This window comes from Cebus imitator, unplaced genomic scaffold (genome assembly GCF_001604975.1).
Source record: "Cebus imitator isolate Cc_AM_T3 unplaced genomic scaffold, Cebus_imitator-1.0 Scaffold70, whole genome shotgun sequence".
NCBI classification, from domain to species: Eukaryota; Metazoa; Chordata; class Mammalia; order Primates; family Cebidae; genus Cebus; species Cebus imitator.
The window spans coordinates 2,816,188-2,836,274 of record NW_016107385.1 but is presented as its reverse complement, the minus strand read 5'-3'; the positions used below and the strand labels follow the sequence as shown (position 1 = coordinate 2,836,274).

General features: G+C 53.5%; 1 protein-coding gene and 1 long non-coding RNA gene across 5 annotated transcripts in view; both read right to left on the bottom strand.

Annotated features, from left to right (window-relative positions):
• DISP2 (dispatched RND transporter family member 2) overlaps nt 1-17,004 on the bottom strand; it is an 18,666-nt gene extending 1,662 nt beyond the window's left edge. Inside the window, exons 1-8 of one of the 3 annotated variants that reach the window (XR_005200764.1) lie at nt 16,798-17,002; nt 11,669-11,998; nt 11,364-11,393; nt 11,078-11,201; nt 10,676-10,791; nt 10,359-10,504; nt 9,918-10,015; nt 3,511-8,584 (exon numbers count right to left, since the gene is read on the bottom strand). Coding sequence is in view for 2 of the 3 variants with exons in the window: in XM_017530944.2 (XP_017386433.1) it covers nt 5,324-8,584; nt 9,918-10,015; nt 10,359-10,504; nt 10,676-10,791; nt 11,078-11,201; nt 11,364-11,393; nt 11,669-11,998; nt 16,798-16,919 (4,227 nt within the window). In the remaining variant the exon portion in view is untranslated. Of the gene's footprint in view, nt 1-3,509; nt 8,585-9,917; nt 10,016-10,358; nt 10,505-10,675; nt 10,792-11,077; nt 11,202-11,363; nt 11,394-11,668; nt 11,999-16,797 lie in introns of those variants that run through there. The other 2 variants (XM_017530945.2, XM_017530944.2) reach the window with 2 other exon arrangements.
• A 1,784-nt stretch (nt 17,005-18,788) lies between these two features.
• Nucleotides 18,789-19,152, bottom strand: LOC119471699. 2 transcript variants are annotated; one of them, XR_005200762.1, is made up of 2 exons: nt 19,120-19,152; nt 18,789-19,047 (listed from the first exon to the last, which is right to left on the bottom strand). It is a non-coding gene; the product is annotated as an uncharacterized LOC119471699 (long non-coding RNA). The 2 variants fall into 2 exon arrangements; XR_005200763.1 differs by lacking the exon at nt 19,120-19,152 and adding an exon at nt 19,081-19,099.
• Between the last annotated feature and the right edge of the window lie 935 nt (nt 19,153-20,087).

Genomic DNA, 20,087 nt, shown 5'->3' with positions numbered 1-20,087 from the left:
CATTAAGGCTCTGTTGCCCAGGCTGGAGTGCCATAATGTGGTTATGGCTCACTGTAACCTCAAACTCGAGCTCGGGTGATCCTCTTGCCTCAACCTCTGGAGTAGCGGGATCTACAGGCGTATATTACCATGCCCAGCTAATTATTAAAATTATTTTTTATAGATATGGGGTTGTAGATACGTTGCCCAGGCTGTTCCCAAACTCTTGGCCTCAAGCTAGCCTCCCACTTAAGCATTTCAAAACACTGGTATTACAGGCATGACCCACTGTGTCTCGCCTGAATTTGAATTCTTTAAAAATTTTTTTCTTTTCTTTTTCTTTTTTTTTTTTGCAATATAACATGTTCAATGAATTTGAATTCTTAAATGAAGAAGGCACAGAACTGACCCACAAGGCTGCCCCTGTGAACTTTCTCAAAGAACTTCTCCAGGCTTTGCTCTTTTGAGGACTTCCTCAAGCAGAGCATTCGCAAGTAGCCTTTTCATATGTTTTTTACAGCGAAGAGCAAGGTGCCAAAGTAGGATTCAGAATGAGGTAGGGGAGGCAACTGGGAAAGTGCAAGTTGGGAAGGAGAGCTGCCAGACCTTGGGCTTCTTCTTAGACCCACCAATATGAGGAGGGGGAACATATGGAGAAGGTGGCTCTGGAAATGGATTACTTTAAAACTATCTGTGTCCACCTACCTTCTAGAAAGTCTTCATGACCCTGTAGGACAGTGCAAACCCTCGTGTGAAGGCCTCTGACACAAAGTGTGAGAAGCCATTGATGGAGCCATCACTGCTTCCTTCGTTGTAATAGAAGGGATGGGGAGAGGAGCAGGCAAGAGCAGGGGTAGGTAAGTTGGGGCTTTGGTGCCTTGAAGGTGAAGAAATTCCTATTTGAAGGTTTCAGTTTTCACGAAGAATGCATTTTTTTTGGTCCCTGAGGGATGGGGTAAGGTGACGGCATCAGATATTTGAGGAAGGTGGAGAAAATATGAGAGTCAATACAAATAATCAAAACTAGTAGCTAGAATGGGTACTAGTTAGGCAGAGCTGAGGGTCCAGTTAAGATAGGTGGTCATGAATTCAAATCTATATCAATCTGCTCAGCTGTGTGATTTTCTTTAGCAATATTAAAGCTCTTGTTTTTTTGATGGTTGTAGATTTGGTAAAATCTGATCTTTCCCCTTTATTGACAGAAATCTGAGCCATCACAAAGAGGCCTGATAATAATTATGAGAACTGTATCAAGGCCCTTCCAGGGTTCCTCTGCATAGCGTGGCTTTGGATGGCCAGGCATTTACATAGCACATAGTGGCTTTGTTCTGTTTCTCATCTTCCCGGTGAATTGAGTAACGATTTCTTCTCCTAAGCATAATTACCTGCAAGACCTTAGTTACAGTCATCCCTGTGAACAAGGGTGAGGTTAGAAATGGTAAGGAATGTCTGTGTTTCCTATCACCAGGTAAAGGGGATCTTGATGCTTGGCATGGAGTCCCAAGAGCTTGTCATTATCCATGTGTATTATCAGAAAATGAGGTCATGCCACCGTCAAAGAAAAGATCTGAAACTAAACTCTCTGGACAATAGGCAAAGATTGTAAACCAATATATCCTCTTTCTTAAAATCTGATTTAAAGACTTCTTCCCTTTCTTGTCATGCATTGGGAGAAGGACAGAATGAGGTGGAGGGGGTTAGGGAAGCTTTGGCTTATAAATTTCTTGAGAAATGTCTCTTTCAAAATTGTCTCAAGCTGTAATATTGCCTGAATATCATGGTATAGTATATGCCATATATCAGTAAAATCTAAGATTCAGTCGGTAAAATCAATCTGTCTAACATTGTCACTCTAAAAGTCCCCAAATCACCACAACCATGGAAGGATAGGTTTTCCCATGGTAACAGAAATATATATATATATATATATATATTTCATATTTTTTATTTTTTTGAGACAGAGTCTCCCTCTGTCATCCTGGCTGGAGTGCATTGGCGCGATCTCGGCTCACTTCAACCTCTGCCTCCCAGGTTCAAACAATTCTCCTGCCTCAGCCTCCTGAGTAGCTTGGACTACAGGCACTCCCCCAACCACGCCCAGCTAATTTTTGTATTTTTAGTAGATATGGGTTTTCACCATATTGGCCAGGCTGGTCTCAAACTCCTAACCTCTAGTGATCTGCCTGCCTCAGCCTCCCAAGTGCTGGGATTACAGGCATGTCACCACGCCCAGCCTCAGTTATATTCTTAAAACATACAGCATACATACTCATACTCTGAATGTGAGTTCAAGGATCAGTGGCACAAATAGGGGAAATGACCTCAAGTCCCAAATGAGTGTTAATGTAGTTCTACTAAAGCGTCTCAGTGGAGAGAAATCATTTCTTGAATTTTCCAGGGCAAACATGAGTGCTTTGACTCATTTTTGCATGCCTCACAGTGTGCTCTTGAGCCATGTCTCCAGGGCCATACACTCATTGTAAGGGCCCCTAATGATAATAAAGTGAAAGATCTGCTGCAACTCAAAGGAAATTGAAAGTGCTTTAAGTTCCACATTCCCGAGTCAGAGCCAGAGAGGCAGGCTAGATTTCCCACTGATGTGGATTGCCTGCTGTTGGTTTGGGCCATTTTAGGTATGATGTAATGTTTTAGATTACTGCTGTGTTCTTCTGGGCCTGGCAACATAAAGAACAAATCTAATCAATGCATCAGCTTCTATGGCTCATTCGCTATCCTGCAGTGTTGTGTGGTCACAAGCCTGCAAGCATGTGATCCAGAAATCCCCAAGTAGGGCCCTCAGTTGTGCCCAAATCCCTCATGCCCACCCATCCACCCCTCTGCATTCTAACATTTCAGTGGTTGTGTTCTGGCAAAGTGTCTTCTGCTCATGCTAGGGAGGAAGAGTTCCCTTGATCTCCCTGTGGCTCATTGTCCCGAAGGATACCAGGGCTCTCAGCCTAGCTGTGTGATAACAGAGGGACACTATTATCAGAGAAACCAGGGCTGATGAACAGCTCTAGGCCAGAGAGGCCGAATGCTACCTGCACATGAGAGAGGTCCCAGCAGACCCCCAGGGGACAGGTTCAAATTAGGTTCCAGCCTCCCCTTTCTGGTGTCAGGAGTTAATCATCTTGATTTACTTATCCTGCAAAGGAGCCAAGGTATCCTGCCATACCTGCCTGCTGTCTTCTGTCTCTTCTGCAACTCCCATGTCTTGTTTAGGTTTCTGCTCCACTTCTAGTGGGCTACTTGGAGTAGGAAGTAGGTTTCAATAATAATAGAATTAAATAAAACAAAAATATCTCATTTGCCTCCAGCTCTGCCACAGACTATTTGGCCCTGGAAAAATCCCTTCCCTTTTCTGATACTCCTCTGTAAAATAGCCTGGATCAGTAGTTTCCATATCACATTCTGTGAAGCTGCCAGGAGGCTGAGGGGTTCCCCAGGTCCCCGGAGAGGCTGCAGTGGAAAGACAGGCTGAGCTGACTCCACCCCCAACACCCAGAGCCCACCAAAGTAATTGCTTTTTACCTGTTTTATATACTGTTTTTCCACACAGAGGTTCTTTGAAGAAAGAGTCCTGAGGCCACAAAGTTTGAAAACTGCTGGAATAAATGATCGCCAAGGCCCCTTCCAGTCTGAGATGCTTGGTCTTCTGAAGCCCAGCTCAAGTTTTTCTTCCTCCAGAAAGCCTTTCTTGTTACCCAGTCCTGGGTACTTGAGCTTCAACAATGATGATGCCAGGCATATGGCGCTGTCGGTGAACCATCTGATTCCTGCGTGTGTATGTAAGCTGTCTCCCCAGCTAGAAGGTGAGCTCTTTGAGGGTGGTGTTCAGTTTTTCTTCCACACCTCTGTCTCCGGTAATACCACATGGAAAGTAGGTGTTCAATAAACGTGTTGATGCCACCTGGTGTCATGAGCTCTCACATGGGATAAAACTTCCCCACCAGACTCTGCTTTGGGGAGGAGGAGTCAGCTTTTGGTCTGCTTACCACTCCACAGACTTGTCCTTAAAAAGCTGGGGACCCTGACCTGGGAAGCAGCTTCAGACTCATACACTCCTCAAAGGGAAGGTATGAGTTCTTGCCTCGATTGGATTCGGCCTCGCCTCTTCTGTCCTCAGTACCACTTCTGGTGGGGCCTCTCCATACACTGTGGCCGTAGAAGAGGCATGCCCCTGATCAGGTCAGCCAGGATGCCCCAGGGGCAGCAGGCATCTCAGCCAGATTCCAGAGGGAAGCACAGGTGAGATGGAGAGGAACTCCTGGGTTTGTTTGGAATACAGCTCTCAGGAAGTGGAGGCCCAAAGAGGGTGGCTGGGTTCGCTTGGAGACACCAGAGAAAGCAGGTTGGAGGAGGGTGCTAGAGGTAAAAGATCAAGACAGCCATATGCCAATGTCCCCAAAGCAGGTAGCCAAGGGGAGACTGGAGGCTGTAGTGGTGGAATGAAACCTCTCTGCCATTTAGTGGCTAAGTGACTCTGGGGTCAGTTCATCTTGCTTAGTCTCAGTGTCTTTACCTATAAACTGGGGGCAAAAGAACCTAACCAACCTCAGGATGCCCTGTAAAGAAGTAGTGAGATAGATTCCAACGAGACTAAAATGTACAGGGATGTAGAGGATTCTTACTGTTTATTAACACAGAAGAGCACAGGAGCCTGCTTCCAAAGAGGGACTGTCCTGTAATTTAGAGATGCTCCGAGGCTGACCATCCTCCTTCTCCTGCTGCGCTCCCAGCAGCCACCTATGGCTGGATTTGGAGAATTTCTGGTCAAACCAGTGAGTGTGAGGAGAGCAGGGCAGTTTGGGAGAGAGGTCCCAAGCCCAATTCTGCCCAGAGAAGCTCCCCAAAGAGACGGAAGTGTCCTTATGAAGAGCCCATGAAAGGGGTGAGACCCAGGAGGCTGCAGAGATTCCTGCAGGCTCTTCTGGTCAGTGAGGAACCTGACAAGATCCCGAGGATAGGGTCCCTTAGTCTCACTGAAGTTCTTGGAAGTTGGGATGGGGGCCAGGTCACCCTCCTCTGATACCAGAAGCTAGACATCTGGCCTTCCTCACTTCTAGAAGAGGGGTCTTAGATGGTGCTATGGGGACAGACAAGCCCTCACCAGGTCACAAGCAGGTCCCCTCCAAAACCCCTCTCACTGGAATCCTCCAGATGTGAGGAGTAGGAGCAGACAGATGAAGGCTGGGACATCTGGCAGGGTTTAACATCCACAGTTGGAGGGTGAGACCTCTCCCTGTGGATCTGGAGAAATACCTTTCGGCTTCAGCCAGGTGCTGCCCCTGCCGTGTCATCCCTGACAGGGTTCTATGCCCCGTCCGGCCTCCCCAGGTCCCCCTCAGCTGCTGTAGCCTGACGTGTGGGTGCTGGGCCTGCGTAACCAAACATCTGGCAGGTCTGGCTGGCTATTGGGCAGTACCACAGGGCTGCCATCCCCTGGCCCCCCGCGGCCCTTCCAGGACAAGCTGCTCTGGTGGGAGGCAGGCAACGATGGGTCATACACTGTCTCCCTCAGTGCCAGCCACAGGGTGTCCCGCTTCCCATTCAGCTGGCCCCGCTCAAGGACTGGCTGCTCAGTGTCATCCAGATCATCTGGGGACACACCCACAGAATCTGGTACACGGGCACTGGGCTCAGAGGTGCTTAGGCAGGTCTCATCAGAGACGCTGAGCCCCTCCAGGGTGCTTGCTGAGGAACAGAAGCCATCAGGAGGTTCTGCAGCCTTGGCCTTGGGGGAATGGGCTGGGGCTTCTGGCGAGGCCGGCAGGGGCTCAGCTTCCTCCTCTTGGGAGTCCTGCCTGGCCCGGGTTTTGGGGCTGGGGCCAGCCTGCTTATAGGGGGAGGAGGTTTGCAGGGCAGGGCACTGGCTGAAGACTGCCTGGTGGTCCAGCAGCAGCTCCCTTGGGGAGGCAGGGGCTGGTGGGGGCCGGGAGCAACAGGGGCCATCATGGAGCTGCAGATCTTCAGAGAGTACTGAGGGCCGGTGGGACAGCTTGCTGGTGGCTGTGCTGGTGTCAAAGCTGGGGCTCCGACGCCGTGCCAAGGGCTGTAGCTCATAATGGTCTGAGCAGGACCCGGGCATCCCTCCCACTGACCCTGGTCGTGGACGACCTGCCTTCTCCCCACCAGGGTCTCCAGTGCCAGCATCCCATGGCAGGTGGGCACAGGGCCAGAGGATCTGCCCACAGTTCTTTTCTGGCCCAAAGAAACAGCAGAGAGATTGGAAGAAGAAGCTGGCAAAGCCACAACTCACGCATTTGACCATCATGAGGATGATGCCCAGCTTGCGATAGACCAGCACCGTGGCGGGCAGCATGAGCACACCTGCCGCAAAAAGGGCTGCAGCCCCCACTGCTGTGGCACAGCTGGTCTGGCGCAGAGAGAAGGCCACGCGGCTCAGGCGGTCAGGGTGTGGGCACAGATGATAGGAGATGCAGTAGTTGACCGTGAAGTCCACCGAGAGACCCACTGAGGCAGAGAGAAAAAGGGCCTCGGCAGTGTTGAGCTGCCACTCGAGTAGAACCAGGAGTCCTACAGTGAGGAGCACGGTGCCTGCCACAGCTGCCACGGAGAATAGGCTGAGTGGAACATTCCAGGTGCCCAGCAGCAGTGTGGCAAAGGCCAGCGCCAAAGCCAGGCCCAGCACCACAGCAGGCTCAGTGCTCAGGCTGTGCTGCAGGCTGTACAGCTCTAGACGGCTGGTGAACCAACCGCGGCGGAGACCTGGAGGTGCCATGCTCAGCTCCGCTGCTAGCCAGTGGCTGACCTCATTGTAGAAGAGTTGGGTCTCGTTGTAGTCCGGGCTATTACGGAAGTTGGTCTGGAATTGCAGGACCAGGGCGGCCAGGCTGCCATGGGCATCAAAGCGAAGTCCCAGGTCGTGGGTGCCATCGGGGCCTTGCTCCAGAGCCATCATCTTCAGGCAGTGCAGGAAAAACTGGGGGGACCAGGGGAAGTCTGAGTGGCCGCAGCAGAGGTCAGGCCCCAAGCGGGCACAGCTGGGGCTCTCCATCCAGCGCTGGAGGGTCTCCACGAAACACAGCGTGGGCCAGCCTTCCTGAAGGGTGTCGAAGAAGCTCTGATTCCTGGCCCGGTGGCAGAGTGCCAGCAACCAGCGCTGGGCCTCGGGGCCGCTGGCCGAGAAGGCAGGGTCCCTCACCAGGCTGCTGTTGCTACGAGGGTCCAGAGGGTCGCCGGTGTCCACGGGCAGGACGCCCCACACCAAAACTACGGGCAAGTGGCCGCCCTCGCTCTGCGGCAGCTGCTCGAACAGGAATAGCTGGCGGTACTCCGCGTCGAAGCGCTCGAAGGGGTGGCTGGGCCGGAAGACCTGGCCGCCGGGCGGCGGCAGCGTGGGCAGCCGCAGACGGGGGCTGACGCCTGCGATGTAGGCGCCCCCTGCCGCCAGCGCCGCGAACCAGCAGATCCAGATGTAGCGGAACTTGATGACGCCGCAAGGCAGCAGGCGCTGGAAGAGCAGGCGCGAGGTGCCGGTCGCCGCTCTCCGCACACCGCGGAACCGCCGGTGCAGCGCCAGGAGCATCCGCCGGGGCGCGCTGCCCTCCCACCTGCCCCGCGCCCGGCGCGCACAGCCGCGAGCCAGGTAGCGCTCGTGGAGCACGGCGGAGGCGGGCAGCCAGAGCAGCGTGAGGGCCAGGTGCACCAGCACAGCCGTGCCCATGAAGAGGGCGAGGCAGCGCACGGCCGGCAGGCGGCTCAGGTAGCTGGCGTAGAAGGCCGCGCTCGTGGTGAGGCCGGAGACCAGCAGCAGGTAGCCGAAGTGATGCATGGTGCGGGCCACGCGCTGCGCCAGCCCCCCGGACGGCAGCTGGCTTTTGCTGAGGCGCCACAGGTCGAAGAAGATGAGTGTGTGGTTGGCGGAGACGCTGCTGAGCAGGAGGAGGGCTGCCAGATTTACGAAGGGGAAGTAGGCCATGCGGAAGGCCACCTGGTAAAGGAAGAAGGCCACCAGCAGTGAGCCCAGCACCCCCAGCAGCACCATAAGCGTGAGGAATAGTGAGCGGAGGTACAGGGCGATGCCAAAGAAGATGGCAGCCAGAGCCAGCAAGGGGTACACCGTGTCCTGGACCAGGAAGTGCCTCAGCAGCTCCTGCTTGAGGCCCAGGTCCATGCCGGTTACGGAGGTGTAGTTGTCAGCGAGCCCCCAGGGGGTGGCCAGCCGGTCCAGGTAGATGTCCATCAGGGAAGCACCCTTTGGGGTGGGCAGGAAGAGCAGGCTGTACTTGAGGGAGGGCACCTGGTAGTCAGTGGTCTGGGGACTCAGAAAGTCCCTGTCAAGCAGAAAGTGCAGGAGTTGGTAGATGGCACTACTCTGGGAGCACTTGGTGGGAACCTGGGCACAGCGTGGGGACTTGTTCTGCCCGGGTCCCAAACAAGAGGGTACCAGGGCACCACTGTGGTAGTAGAGGGCACAGGTCCGAAGCAGGGCCAGTGTTCGGGCTGCGTCAGCTTGGGTAGTGTCCAGGCAGGAGGAGCGGTTGGAGAGCACAGCCAGATAGTTGCCCAAGGACCAGCTGGGACAGCACTGGTTGGCTGCTGTCCGCTGGCACAGAGCCCCAAAGCTGGTATGTGAGCGGATCTGTAGGGCACACATAGGAGGAGAGAGCTCAGGGGCAGTCCAAGGGCCCAGGTTTTCCCAGTCCCGTATGAGGCTCTCTCACCTCCTTTCACACTGCAGGGCAGGCACAGAGAGGGATCTTGACAGCCTAGTGAAACCGCCTTGTTTCCCAGCTGCCTCTGGCTCCTGGCCCAGGTGCCAGCAGCTACATCTTGACTTTATCAAAGAAGAGCCTCAGGGATGCTGTCAGAGGCTTCAGCCTGCTCTAAGAGCCCCTGTAGGTCACACACCCCAACTCCTCATGGCCTAAGCTAGGAGTAAAAGTGGAGGCAGCAGCCACAGATAGACAGGGCCAAGGGTCCAAGGGGCTGAAGCAAATAATGGGAAAAGTAAAACTGGAGACTAAAACATTCCAGGTTCAGGGTCACTGGCAAATCCCAGCCTCCTGCTTCTGTCCACTGCACTGCTTAAAGCCTCTCAGGGCCACGCTATTTCTTTTTTAAATCTCATGCCTCCTTTTTTCTCCTTTCCTCCTGTTGACATCACGACAGCTGATGTAGTATAGAGAGCACTGGCGTGGGAGTCAGGGGCCTTTGCTCTGCCACTAACTGGCTGTGTGACCTTAGGCCTGAGATCATGGTGACAACACGGTAACACTTATTGAGAGATGACTATTGCCAGTCATTATGCTGTAATTTTTCAAATTCTATCTCATTATCTGTCCTCGCCACATTCCTGTGAGGAAACCTTTATTATCTCCATTTAACGCTTATGAGCCTGAGGCACTGAAAGGTTAAGAAACATGCCTGAAGTCACACAGCAAGACAGCCTTAGAGCTGGCCTTGAATTCAGGCATCTGACTCTAGAACACATGTTCTTAACCAGTCTTTTGGTACTTAGGATATCCTCATGTGAAGTGGGGGGGTTGGGCTACTGTGTGGTTTTCACACCGTTTTTAGCAGCAAACCTTTCTTCAGATGTTATTGTGTATGATTCTCCAGTTAGCATAATTGGATTGGCACTGCTGGGGTTGATGGGGGCAGGGGCCTTGAAGCCCCTGGGCCAGGGCCTCCTCACCAGCTCTGGAGGCCCCTTTCAGGACCTTTTGGAAACCCCCAGGCTCTGCATGGGCTTGCTTCCAGCACTTCTATCTTGGCTCTTCTAAAAACAGCCGATTCTTCTTTTCCCACCCCAACCTGGAGCCTCTCAGCAGGGTTGGAATAATTTTCTAAGTAGGGAATGCTCTTCCCCAGTCTACCCCCTGGCAGTCCTGGCTCAGCTGTATTTCTCTGGGATCAGTTCCCTCATGTCCTTACTTCCCCCCAAACCCCTGGCAGCTCCCCAGCTGGCTCACCTGGTCCTGTTCCATGCGACACATGGAATGGATGGCATGCAGGTTCCATAGGCTGCCCGAGGAGGTGGACATGAACACCAGCTTTGCGTAGCTCTTCTCTGCAACATACCCCCATCACCCAGAGCTCAGTACTTGGGTCTTCCAAAGGGAAGATGCTTATCCACGCCATATGAGGCTCAGATTCTCAGGCATCTCAAGCCTGTACATGGGCTGCCTGATCCTGTCCCTGTGCCTCAGCCCAACCCAGCTTAACCCTGCCTGGTTGGAGCATCTGAGAACTCTCCCTCATCCTCCTAGCTATAACCCGGATTCCTTGGCTTGACTGTGGCCAGCTGGCCACCTTCCCTTTGTTTCTGCCTAGATTTGTTCTGGGCCTGCCCATCCTACTAGGTGGGGTGGGGACCACTATTAAAACCAGGAACTGGCCAGGGTGCCACTTACCAGGGGGGCCACAGAAGAAGTTCTCTTGCCTTCTGTCCTCCAGGGGCTCCACCATCCTCCGAGGCCGGACAATGCTCTCCTGGGCACTGCCCCTGGGTGCAGATCTCAGAGTGTTGTGGGAGCTTGAGCTGAAGTGGAGAGAATATCTATGCCAGGCACCATTAGGGTTGGAAGACTCAGAGGAGGCCAGAGACCATTCCCCAGGGAGCCCTGGCAAGCCCCTCTGACCTGCCTTGGAGTGGGTCACCCAATGTCTCCTTTCTGGTGGTCTCATTCTTTCCTCTCCCACCCACAGTGGAAGAATGAGAGCCTGTTACCTGTTCAGCTCAAGGTCTGGGGAAAGGAAAAGCAGTTTTCTGGGGCCTGTGAGGGCTTGCAGTGCTCTCCAGACCACCAACTTGTTCCCAATGTCCGTGTCCCGTGGCTCAAAGCCCTGTAGGGAGGAGGGTGGAGAAGAGCAGGTGGGCAAGGGAGGAGTTCTCTGGGTGCTTCTTAGCTCTGCCCCTTTGACTCCTCAGAGCAGGGAGGGCAGCCCGCCTGCCTGAATTGTGGATATGAGTCTGAACTTTATACCATCTCCCCAACTCTCTGGAGGTCAAGAGCCTACCATGGCTATCCTATCCCCAGTCCAACATGGCTACCCTACCTCCAACTTTCTGCCCCAGGCTGGGCTGAGGTGGCCAGGCCTGGGGACCCTGTCCCACCCCTTGGCTCCTCACCAGTAAAGGCTTGGAGAAGTCAGGCAGCCGGGCCCCCAACAGTCCAGCCAGGGTGCAGAGGAAGATGACAGCCAGACATAGCAGCAGCACAGCCACTGGCCACTCAGCAATCAGCTGGGAATAGCTGGGAAAGAGGGAGGAGCCCACGTGAGTTGGATGTGGTGGCAGTGAGTGCTGAGCTCAGGCTCCACCAAGAAGGGGTGGTAGAGCAGAGAGCACGTGGAACAGGGTTACACTGGGCACCAGCCTGGTCACCCCTAGAGGTCCAGGGAAGGCCCAAGCCTACCTCTTTGGCATCTGGAAGGCTCGTTCCTGCCTGTGGAAGAGAAGAGAAGAGAAGCTGCTTGCTTGCCAGAGTCCTCTTGCAGGGTGTGTGTTGGGGGTGGAGGTGGGGTGGGAGTGGGTGGGTGAGGGATAAACGATGATATTAACCCTTTTAGGACTTTGACACTCCCAAGTTCCAACCCTTACTTCCTATTGCATCCGGGTTGCCTCCTAACAAAGGAGTCCAAAGCCCTGGGGGTCTGCCCCACTCTTAAGTCCTGTCCCATTTTCCAGTGGCAGCTGGCAGGCTGCTGGGCCCCTCCTTACCTGACGCTGACCACGTGGTGCTGCACAGCGGGTGGCTTCCAGACCCCATCACGCTGTGAGGGGGCTGGGGAAGGGCTGAGGCTGGAGCCATGGGAGCAGAGAGCTGCCCGATCCCCAAGTCCTGGCAGGGAACTGCCCCCCGGATATTCCTGCAGTGCCTGGGGATAGGGGAAGTGGGCAGGGGCCGAGGGGCTGGATGGACGCACAGGCTGGAGGGTGGAAGTTGTTGGTGGGGGTCCCGAAGAGCTGGAAGGGTCCTCCTGGGGGCAGCTGTGGAGGGAGCAGCTTCTCTCTGGACTTGCCTCAGGGGCCACAGCCTTGGTCTGGGTGCTAGGAAGAGAGGAGGCAGGGAAGATTGGGTTGGGGGAAGGTAGTGAACTACCCCATGCCCCAGCATTATTCAGTAAGACAAGACAAGGGGACAGGGACTCGGTTGATGTATCAGTAGTCCTGGGGGAGAAGAGGTAGGGATGCCAGGGGCTTGAATCTGTGCCCTCAGCCTACCTCTTGGAGACCATTCTCTTTTTCACTCATTTTCCACACCCTCAGAAAGCAGTTGGCAGCCTGCTACCTGCCGGGCCCTGTGCTAGACACTGAATGTGCTTTCACGTATATGATCTTACTCACTCCTTACAGAAACCTCACAAAGAAGGTATTTTCTTCGACTGATAGACTTGAAAACAGGTTCACTGACAGATGAAGAGCTGGTGCTTGAACCCAGTTCTTCCGACTTGCAGTCCTGTGCTCTTTCTGCTGCAGTTGTTTGCTCTTTCTCTTGCCAGACAGATTACTAAGCACCTGCTGCACTCCTATTCCCATCTTAGAGCCTTGTTTCAACTAGTACTTCCTCAGAGACACCTTCCCTGACTACTCCTTCTAACATAGTCGCCCACCAGCTCTCAATCCCCCACCTTGCTTTATATTTTTTTCATAGCATTTGTTGCAATTTAATATTCTATTATAGAGTTGTCATGTTTATTGCCTGTCTTTCATGTGGAATGTGAATGCTGGGAGAACAGGGACCTGTTGCATTTGTTCATCTCCATATAGCCACGGCCTTGAATAGTGCCTTGCACACAGAAAGCATCCTGGAAATGTTTGTTGAATGAGTGTTAGGCCGGCCGCTAATAGTGGTGCTAGGATGAATAAGACCTGGTCCTTGCCCTTTAGGCACTCACAGTAGTTGGGAAATAGGAATAGTCCAACATGTTGAATGCTGCAAGTGGGGAAGTCACAGAGGGCTGAGGGAGCCCAGAGAGGGTCCCACTTTGACAGGGGTTAGGGTGGTCAGGGAAAGTTTGTGGAAGCAACTGCTACCCTTCCACCTACCCTGTCACGGGCCATGCAAAGAGCAGTTTTACTTTGTAAGGATGTGCACAGCCGGGAGAGGGAAGTGGGACACCCTTCTTACCCCAAGGAACTTGCCAGAAAAGAGTCAGCAATAGATTCTTCTCCCAAAATTACTCCTCAGGGCAATGCTGTATGCATGCACCCAGCTCCACTCCTTGGGTATGGGGGAGGTGGAATATCAACCCCAGCGGCAGGATTGCAGACCCAGATTAGGAAAAGATGGCCACAGAACAGAGTGCCCAGGGCCATGAGGGTTCCCAGAGGGGTTCTGGGCTGGTCAGCCTCACAGAGCTCTGTCTCTTTCTCCCCTGCCTCCACCTGGCTCACCCAGCCCACTCGCGAGTTTGCATAGCTTCCAAGGAGAGCCAGATCTATGCGGAGCCAACCCTGGCTTCCAGTCTTGGTTGCTGCACTGCTGAAGGGGCTGTGAGCTGCAGTCCCGGCCTCAGTGGCAGATGGGCATTGCCCACAGAGGCTGAGTTCTGCCCAGAGACCGAGGAGAGGAACTGGGAAGGATAAACATGCTCTTTCTCTTTTTCTCAGAAGGATGGCAGGCTGGCCTGGCAGTCCAGGAGAGAATGACCCTTATGCTGAGGGTGAAATGGGGGAGCAGTGGAGGTGGGTTCCTGACTTCATCACCCTTTGACTCTGGGGCCTTGGGAAAGACACACACTTCTTGGAGCATTGGCATCCTTGTCTGTTAAAGATATTAGATAATGACCACCTCTTGGGTTTGGTGTGGGGATTAGCTGATATAACATATGTGAGGTGACTGGCACAGAGTCTGTCATATGGAAGACACATTTGCTTTCCTGCCTCTTCCCATGGTCAGTGCGGCAGGGAGCATATACTTTTAGAAGTGTTTGTATTTACAATTTGTCCTCTTTTGGCACCTCAGATAATATATCTCCGTTTTAGAACTTCTCACACCTTGAGAACCTCACTACATGTACAAATACTTTCCTTTTGGTTATCAAAAAGCTGCATCAAAAGTTGATCTCATGATTTTAATCACTTATTTTTTACAAACTCAACATTTAGGAAAATAGGAATTTGACCAAAGTTGTTCTAAAGCAAGACCTCAAATGACTCTATAAAGTTAATGACATAAGCAACCAGTGTCCTGGCAGATAAAAGACCCTGTAGGCCAATCCCTGTGGGCCAGAGAGAAGCTGGATAAATGGTCTAGGCTGTGTGTGTAAGTGTGGACACTGACTTTTTAAAGATGTTTAATTCTGTAGGTTTTTCTTGCACACCCATCCTGTGCTTAGCATTGTGCTTGCTCTGAGTTGGGTCCTGGAGGCATGAAGATGATCCATTAGCCTTGGTCTCCCTCTTCAGAGCGGGGCTTGCCTTCTAGGGGTCAGGAAAGTGGGGCAGCCCGGGTGGAGGTGGGGGGCCTATTCCAGCTGCCCATGGCCTTAGATAACTGAGCACTGGGCTTGTTTTAGGAGCCAGGGCACCACTTGGAGTGTCAGTTTCTTTTGCACTAGGGGAAACCAACATTCCAGAGGATACTGGAGAAGAATGGGTGCACTCCTGCTTACCCAGTTTGCCAAACCTCCGAAGTCCACCCTTGTCCTTAACTGGCTTTTCTTCAAGGGGGATCTTAACCTCCACCACTGGTTTGCTTCTGCTGGAGTCTCCCTGGCCCCAGCTCCTTCCCTTTAACCCCTGCTATTCCTTTTCAGCGACCTAGGATCAGCTGCCCCCAGTCCCACCCTACCTGACTGTGCCAATGATTATCAATGTGGCAGAAATTGAAACCTTCAATATTCTGACTGCTGTAGAGCCAGGCCTTTTCCTCAAATCTCCCAATGAGAAAAGCCAACCTCCACTCTTCTCAGAATAAAAGCTTTCTCCTGTCAGCTCCTGCTGCCCTCTGCTCTCAGGAGGCTCAGTAGTAATAGGAATTAAACATCCCAGGCCTACACAGGGGTTTTTTATTCTCACTCCCTCAGTTCCATGGCCCTCACTCGTATGACTAGCTTCCTGGGCTGTCTGCCTGGGCCTGCAGGCCCATAAGCCAAGTGAGTAGGGCAGGCAGTGGGATGGAAAGTGGGGATGCAGGCCTCACTCAAGAGGCCAACATCCCTGCAATCAGAGCCTGGCTGACAAGATCCCAGACACAGAGGCCTAACCTGGAAGCCCCATAAGGGGCAAATTTATATTGTACTAACCATGCCCTCAAGCACACAGACACACAGCCATATGAACATCAATGTGATCCCACAGAGTGGCCAAGACAGATGGGGGAGCAGCTCATACCACTAGGAAAATAAAAAGGTAATTTTAAAAACACAAAGTGTGGCCTCTTTCAAATTCCTCCCTAGCCAGTGTGTTGGTAAGGGTGTGCACACACCTGCATGTGTGTGTGAGTTATTCACTGTGTATCTATCCCTAGAGTGCTACTCAGCTCAGCAGGAGCATTTTTGTGTTTCTTGAATCACATAAGCAAGTCCCTATGCCTAGTTAGTGTCCATGGTCTCTGGAGAAGCGCAGCGAGGGGCCAGAGTTCCCAGGGCATTTCTGGAAGACAGCAAGTGGATCCTATGCCCAGGGGAAATGAAACTGGACACGGCTGATCCTTGGCAAGATATCTGAGACAGCAAATAACTCTCCTGCCCCTTCTAGGGATGCTTCTGGTCCCAGGCTCCCACTCTGCCCTGTCACTGCTCCATCCTTGGTCTCTGATCAGGCCATAGTCCCAGGCAGGTCCCTGGTCTGGTGAATACACTCATCCTGTGTCTCACCCTGTTGAAGGCTTTGTGACTTTCAGACTGAAGCATGGCTAAATCTATCCAGGCTAATGTGTTCACAATAAAGGGAAGAAAACATTTCTCTCTATTTGTGGGGCTTTCTCTCCCTCTGGGGTACAGAATGTACATTTTAACTGGGGTAGTCTGGAGACAATGTGTCCACCTCTGCTATTGCTACCAAAGAATGCTTTTTATTTCAGTCCAGGCAGGAAAGAGACAGTGTCATGTCAGAGGAGGGATTCTGGGGGCGGCAGAGCCAGGCAGGGCACAGAAATTGCGCCATATTGCTACCTAGCTGGGCTCTTCCCTCACACATATGGTGGAGGAAGGGAGAGGAGAGGTACTGAGATCTGGGCCCTCAGCAGGAAGGTGTCCCTCCTGTCCCACCAGCCCGGGGCTCTTCCGGGGTGGTACAGGCCAGCAGCCTGAGCACCAGAGCCTTCCCATCTTAGCGGCTCCAGCGAGTGTGGCTGCCACATGCAGGGACTGGAACCCACACGTGCACAGCTGGGGGCCATGCAGGGCAGGCAAGAGACTGACGATGACAAAGACAGTCCCTGACGTGCCTGCCGAATGTCTGCCTTCCCCAGGACACCCGCCTCGGCGATTCTCCTGTCCATGATTCACAAACACCCTCATGCACACTGACACGCTGAAACCCTGACTGAGGTTACTGCGGACTTAAGGCTTCCGGAGAAGACGCAGGGGCAGGGCCTAGAAGGAGGGGCCAGAGAAGCCAGGGAGTCCTAGCCTTAGAGGAAGGGTAGGAGCCGTGGGTGGGGCAGGTTCCCTAAGCAGGGAGGGCGATGGGGGCTGACACTAGGGGGTGTCAGGGAGCGAGGAAACTGACCCGGCAGGATGAGGGCGTGGCGAGGGGGGCCTGGAGCTTGGCGACCCCGGGAAGGGGCTCCCGGAGGGTCTGGGGAATGAATGAGGCAACATATGGCGTCTACTGGGGATACCTGGGGCGGGGGTGCTGGGAGGGTCTGTGATCTGGGTCCGCGGAGCGGTCCGCCCTACCTGTCCGGGGAGCCGCCGTCTGGGGCCAAGGCCTCCCCCTTGGGCCGTTGCTCCCCTTCCGGACACGGGCCGGGAGCGGGGCCGCTGCCGCCGCCGCTGCTGCTGCTGCTGTCACCGTCCATGCCCGTGGGCGGCACCGCTGTCCCGGCGCTGGTGCTGAAGCCACGGCGGCGGCTGCGGCGGCGGCTTTGGCGGCGGCGGCGGCGGCAGCGGGTTCGTGCGCATGCTTTGGCTCCGAGCGGGCCGGTCGCTGGGCGGGGCGAGGAGGAGCCCAGCCAATGGGCTCCGCGCAGCGGCGGGAGCGGAGCGCCCTGTCTCTAAGACCGCTGGGCTGCGGGTGTGCGCGCCCTTTTGCTCCCGCCGGGCCTGAGAGTCGCTGGAGGAGTCCGGCAGTCCAACCCTTCCTAGCGGCCTCGGCCTTCCTGTAAGGAACCAGGGAGCGCGGCCCATGCAGACATCCTCACAAATCGAAACGCGGACCCTTCCATCCGGATAGAGGGCGTCTCCATGTCCGCACCAGGGCTGGACGCTCCGGGTGGAGAGGCCAGCGGCTTCAGGCCTACGAGGCTCCTGGCTCGCTAGCGCCCTCCTCCCCTCCCCAGCGGGGCGAGGCATCAGGTTGGGTCTTTCTTCCCATCCTTCTGGACCTCAACCTGGACCTGGGTGTGCACCCCTCAGATGTGGAGCCCTGTCTCCGTTATTCAAGTGCAGAGTCTGGTGGAGGAGGGTGGAAGAAGAGAGATGCTCAGATCATCCCCAGCTCCTTCTCTTTCTAAGATTTAAAATGTTTATAAAGTGAAAAAAAAAAAAAAAAAAACAGTTACAGTAAGCTAAGGTTAATTTTTGATTCAGGAGGTACATGCGCAGGTTTGTTTAAGGGTATATTGAGTGACCTCAGATCCTTTTTTATAGTCACCCCTGCCCCTCTACCTCAGCCTGGGAGGTGCCCAATAGCCACCGACTCCACCAGGGAGTAGCTGTGAGTAGAACATATTTGAGTATGATGGACTGTGGACAGGCCTGGCTAAGGGGCCTAGATCTAGAATAGATATTGGCAGTATGAGAAGCCTGGGGTGTGGGGAGTGGAGAGGATCCTGGATGTGGGATTTGGATGGGCAGAAAGGGTTTTACAGCAAGCAGGCTGTTCAGGGCCTAGTTATGTGTGCAGGAAGAGGCCTTGGTTGAAGACAGGGGGCTGAGGAGAGAGTCAGGAACACTTAAGACTATAGGTATCGCTAAAATGTGGGCCAATGCCAGTCTGTGTAAGACACAGGTCATAAGCAATGGTGTGGGAGAATCTAGAGGTGTTGAAGTGTTGGGTCTGCCCTGAATAGCCTATAGTTTGGTTGGAGAGATAAAGGGCCAGCCCATAAATTGGTGCCAACAGGCAAGATGTGGTCAGGCCCATGAGGTGATTGACACTATCTCTTCTCTGTAGCTTTGCTGCAGAGAATGGGGCAGTATGCAAAGAAAGAGGACCTCTTTCTTCCTAATAGGCCTTAGGGAAGGCTTTGTGGAGAAGGTGGGGCTTCAGCTGGCTTGGAAGAAAGACTAGGCTTTGAAATGGGGAGGCAGGAGAGAGGAAGGCCTTCCTGACCAGGGGTTGGGGCATTCTTCCTCACCTGTGCAAACAAAGGTAAGGAGGCTGGAAAGTTCAGTGTACTGATTTTCAGGGAATGGTGAGAAACCCATCTGGATTGGAGGGAGGCTTCTGGTCCGTAGAGTGAGGCATGCAAGCTGAAACCTCGGAAGGCCCACCAGATCTGGATGTACAGCATGGCATAGAGGTGATGAGGCCACACTGGAGGTCCCTCGATGGGAGGGGCCAGGAGTGAAAGGAAGAGGAGAGGTGACCTTACACAGCCATTAATAGTGAATACCATGTTGCTAAGCTTAAGAATGCCTTGCTGGTAGCCCCATCTTCACAGTAAGAAAGCTCAGAGACAACTCGGCCTTCTGACAACCAGGTGGATATGAAGCAAGACAGGCTCTTTTAAGAATAGAACATGGCCTCTAGGAGGCTGTTTATTAGGAAAAGAAGATTCTGGTTCAGGTCTTCTTCCAGGTCAGCTGGGAAGTTCTCTCAGGCTTGCCATCTTGTGTCCTGTTTTAGTCTACTTCCTCAGTGATGTGGACCAGGGTGTGGGTGCCCTGGGCCATGGCCAGGGCGAGGCCCACAAGGCCCTGGGCCATGGCCAGGGGGTGGGCCACAGGGCCCTGGGCCATGACCAGGGGGTGGCCCACAAGGACCTGGGCCATGACCAGGGGGTGGCCCACAAGGACCTGGGCCATGGCCAGGGGGAGGGCCGCAGTGACCTGGACCTGGAGGATGGCCATGGCCATGTCCCCCATGGCAGTGCCCCTGTGAAAAGTCAAATGAACAACGTCAGAGTCAGAGGTCATGGCTAAGCTTACCTAAGATCAACTTTCCATCTCCCTACCTCCCTGGGGGACTCAGGATTCCTAGGCAAGCAAGAGGTTGTGGTGGAGGGCTGGGGGCACAGATAGCAAATGACTGCTTCTAGCCCTGTGCCTTATATCCTGGTGAGGCCAGAGCACTGAGCAGATAAAAGGGGAGCAACATAGATTTATTGGTTTCTATTCTTTGAGCTGAGATATGACTCCCACTCCCTGGACCTCGATTTATTTTATTTGCAACTAAGAAACAGAATTATTTCATCTTCTCCTTTCTCTCACCCAGGAACGCTTGCAGAGTGATTAGAGGCTTTGCCATGCTAGGAACTGCAGCTCATTGTACTTAGCAAGGGTGAGGCTAGAGGAGGCTACATAAGAACTCTTTGAAGGCCAGGGACAAAGGGACACAGAAGGCTGGGTCAGGGGAGATGCAAGAGCTGAGAAGGAGATGGAGAAGGTGAACAGTTGGAGGATGAGAGGAGACAGAGGGTAGGTATGTATTCTTTTTATAGGTTGTGTGTATCCGTGTATGTGTGTGTACAGGGTGTGTGCTGCATTTACATAAAATAGCTATGTTTGTGTACATGTGCATGGGTGGGTTCATATACAAACCTACTATGTGTACAGATACGTGCATGGAGTGCATGGTTCTGTGTACATGAGTATGTGTGAGCTCATACCTGTTCCTGAGCAGATGCCAGACCCAAGAAATCAGGAAGAATACAAAGTAAAGCTAAAGCTTTTCTGCCTCAGCCAGAGAAGGTCTGGAAAAAGTGTGCTTTGACCTTCTATGTTGGGGGGAATCATTCCTGAAGCTCCAGGGCCAGAGGAGTTTCTTTGCCTCTTGCCACAAGCCTGGTGGGGTCTGGAGGGAG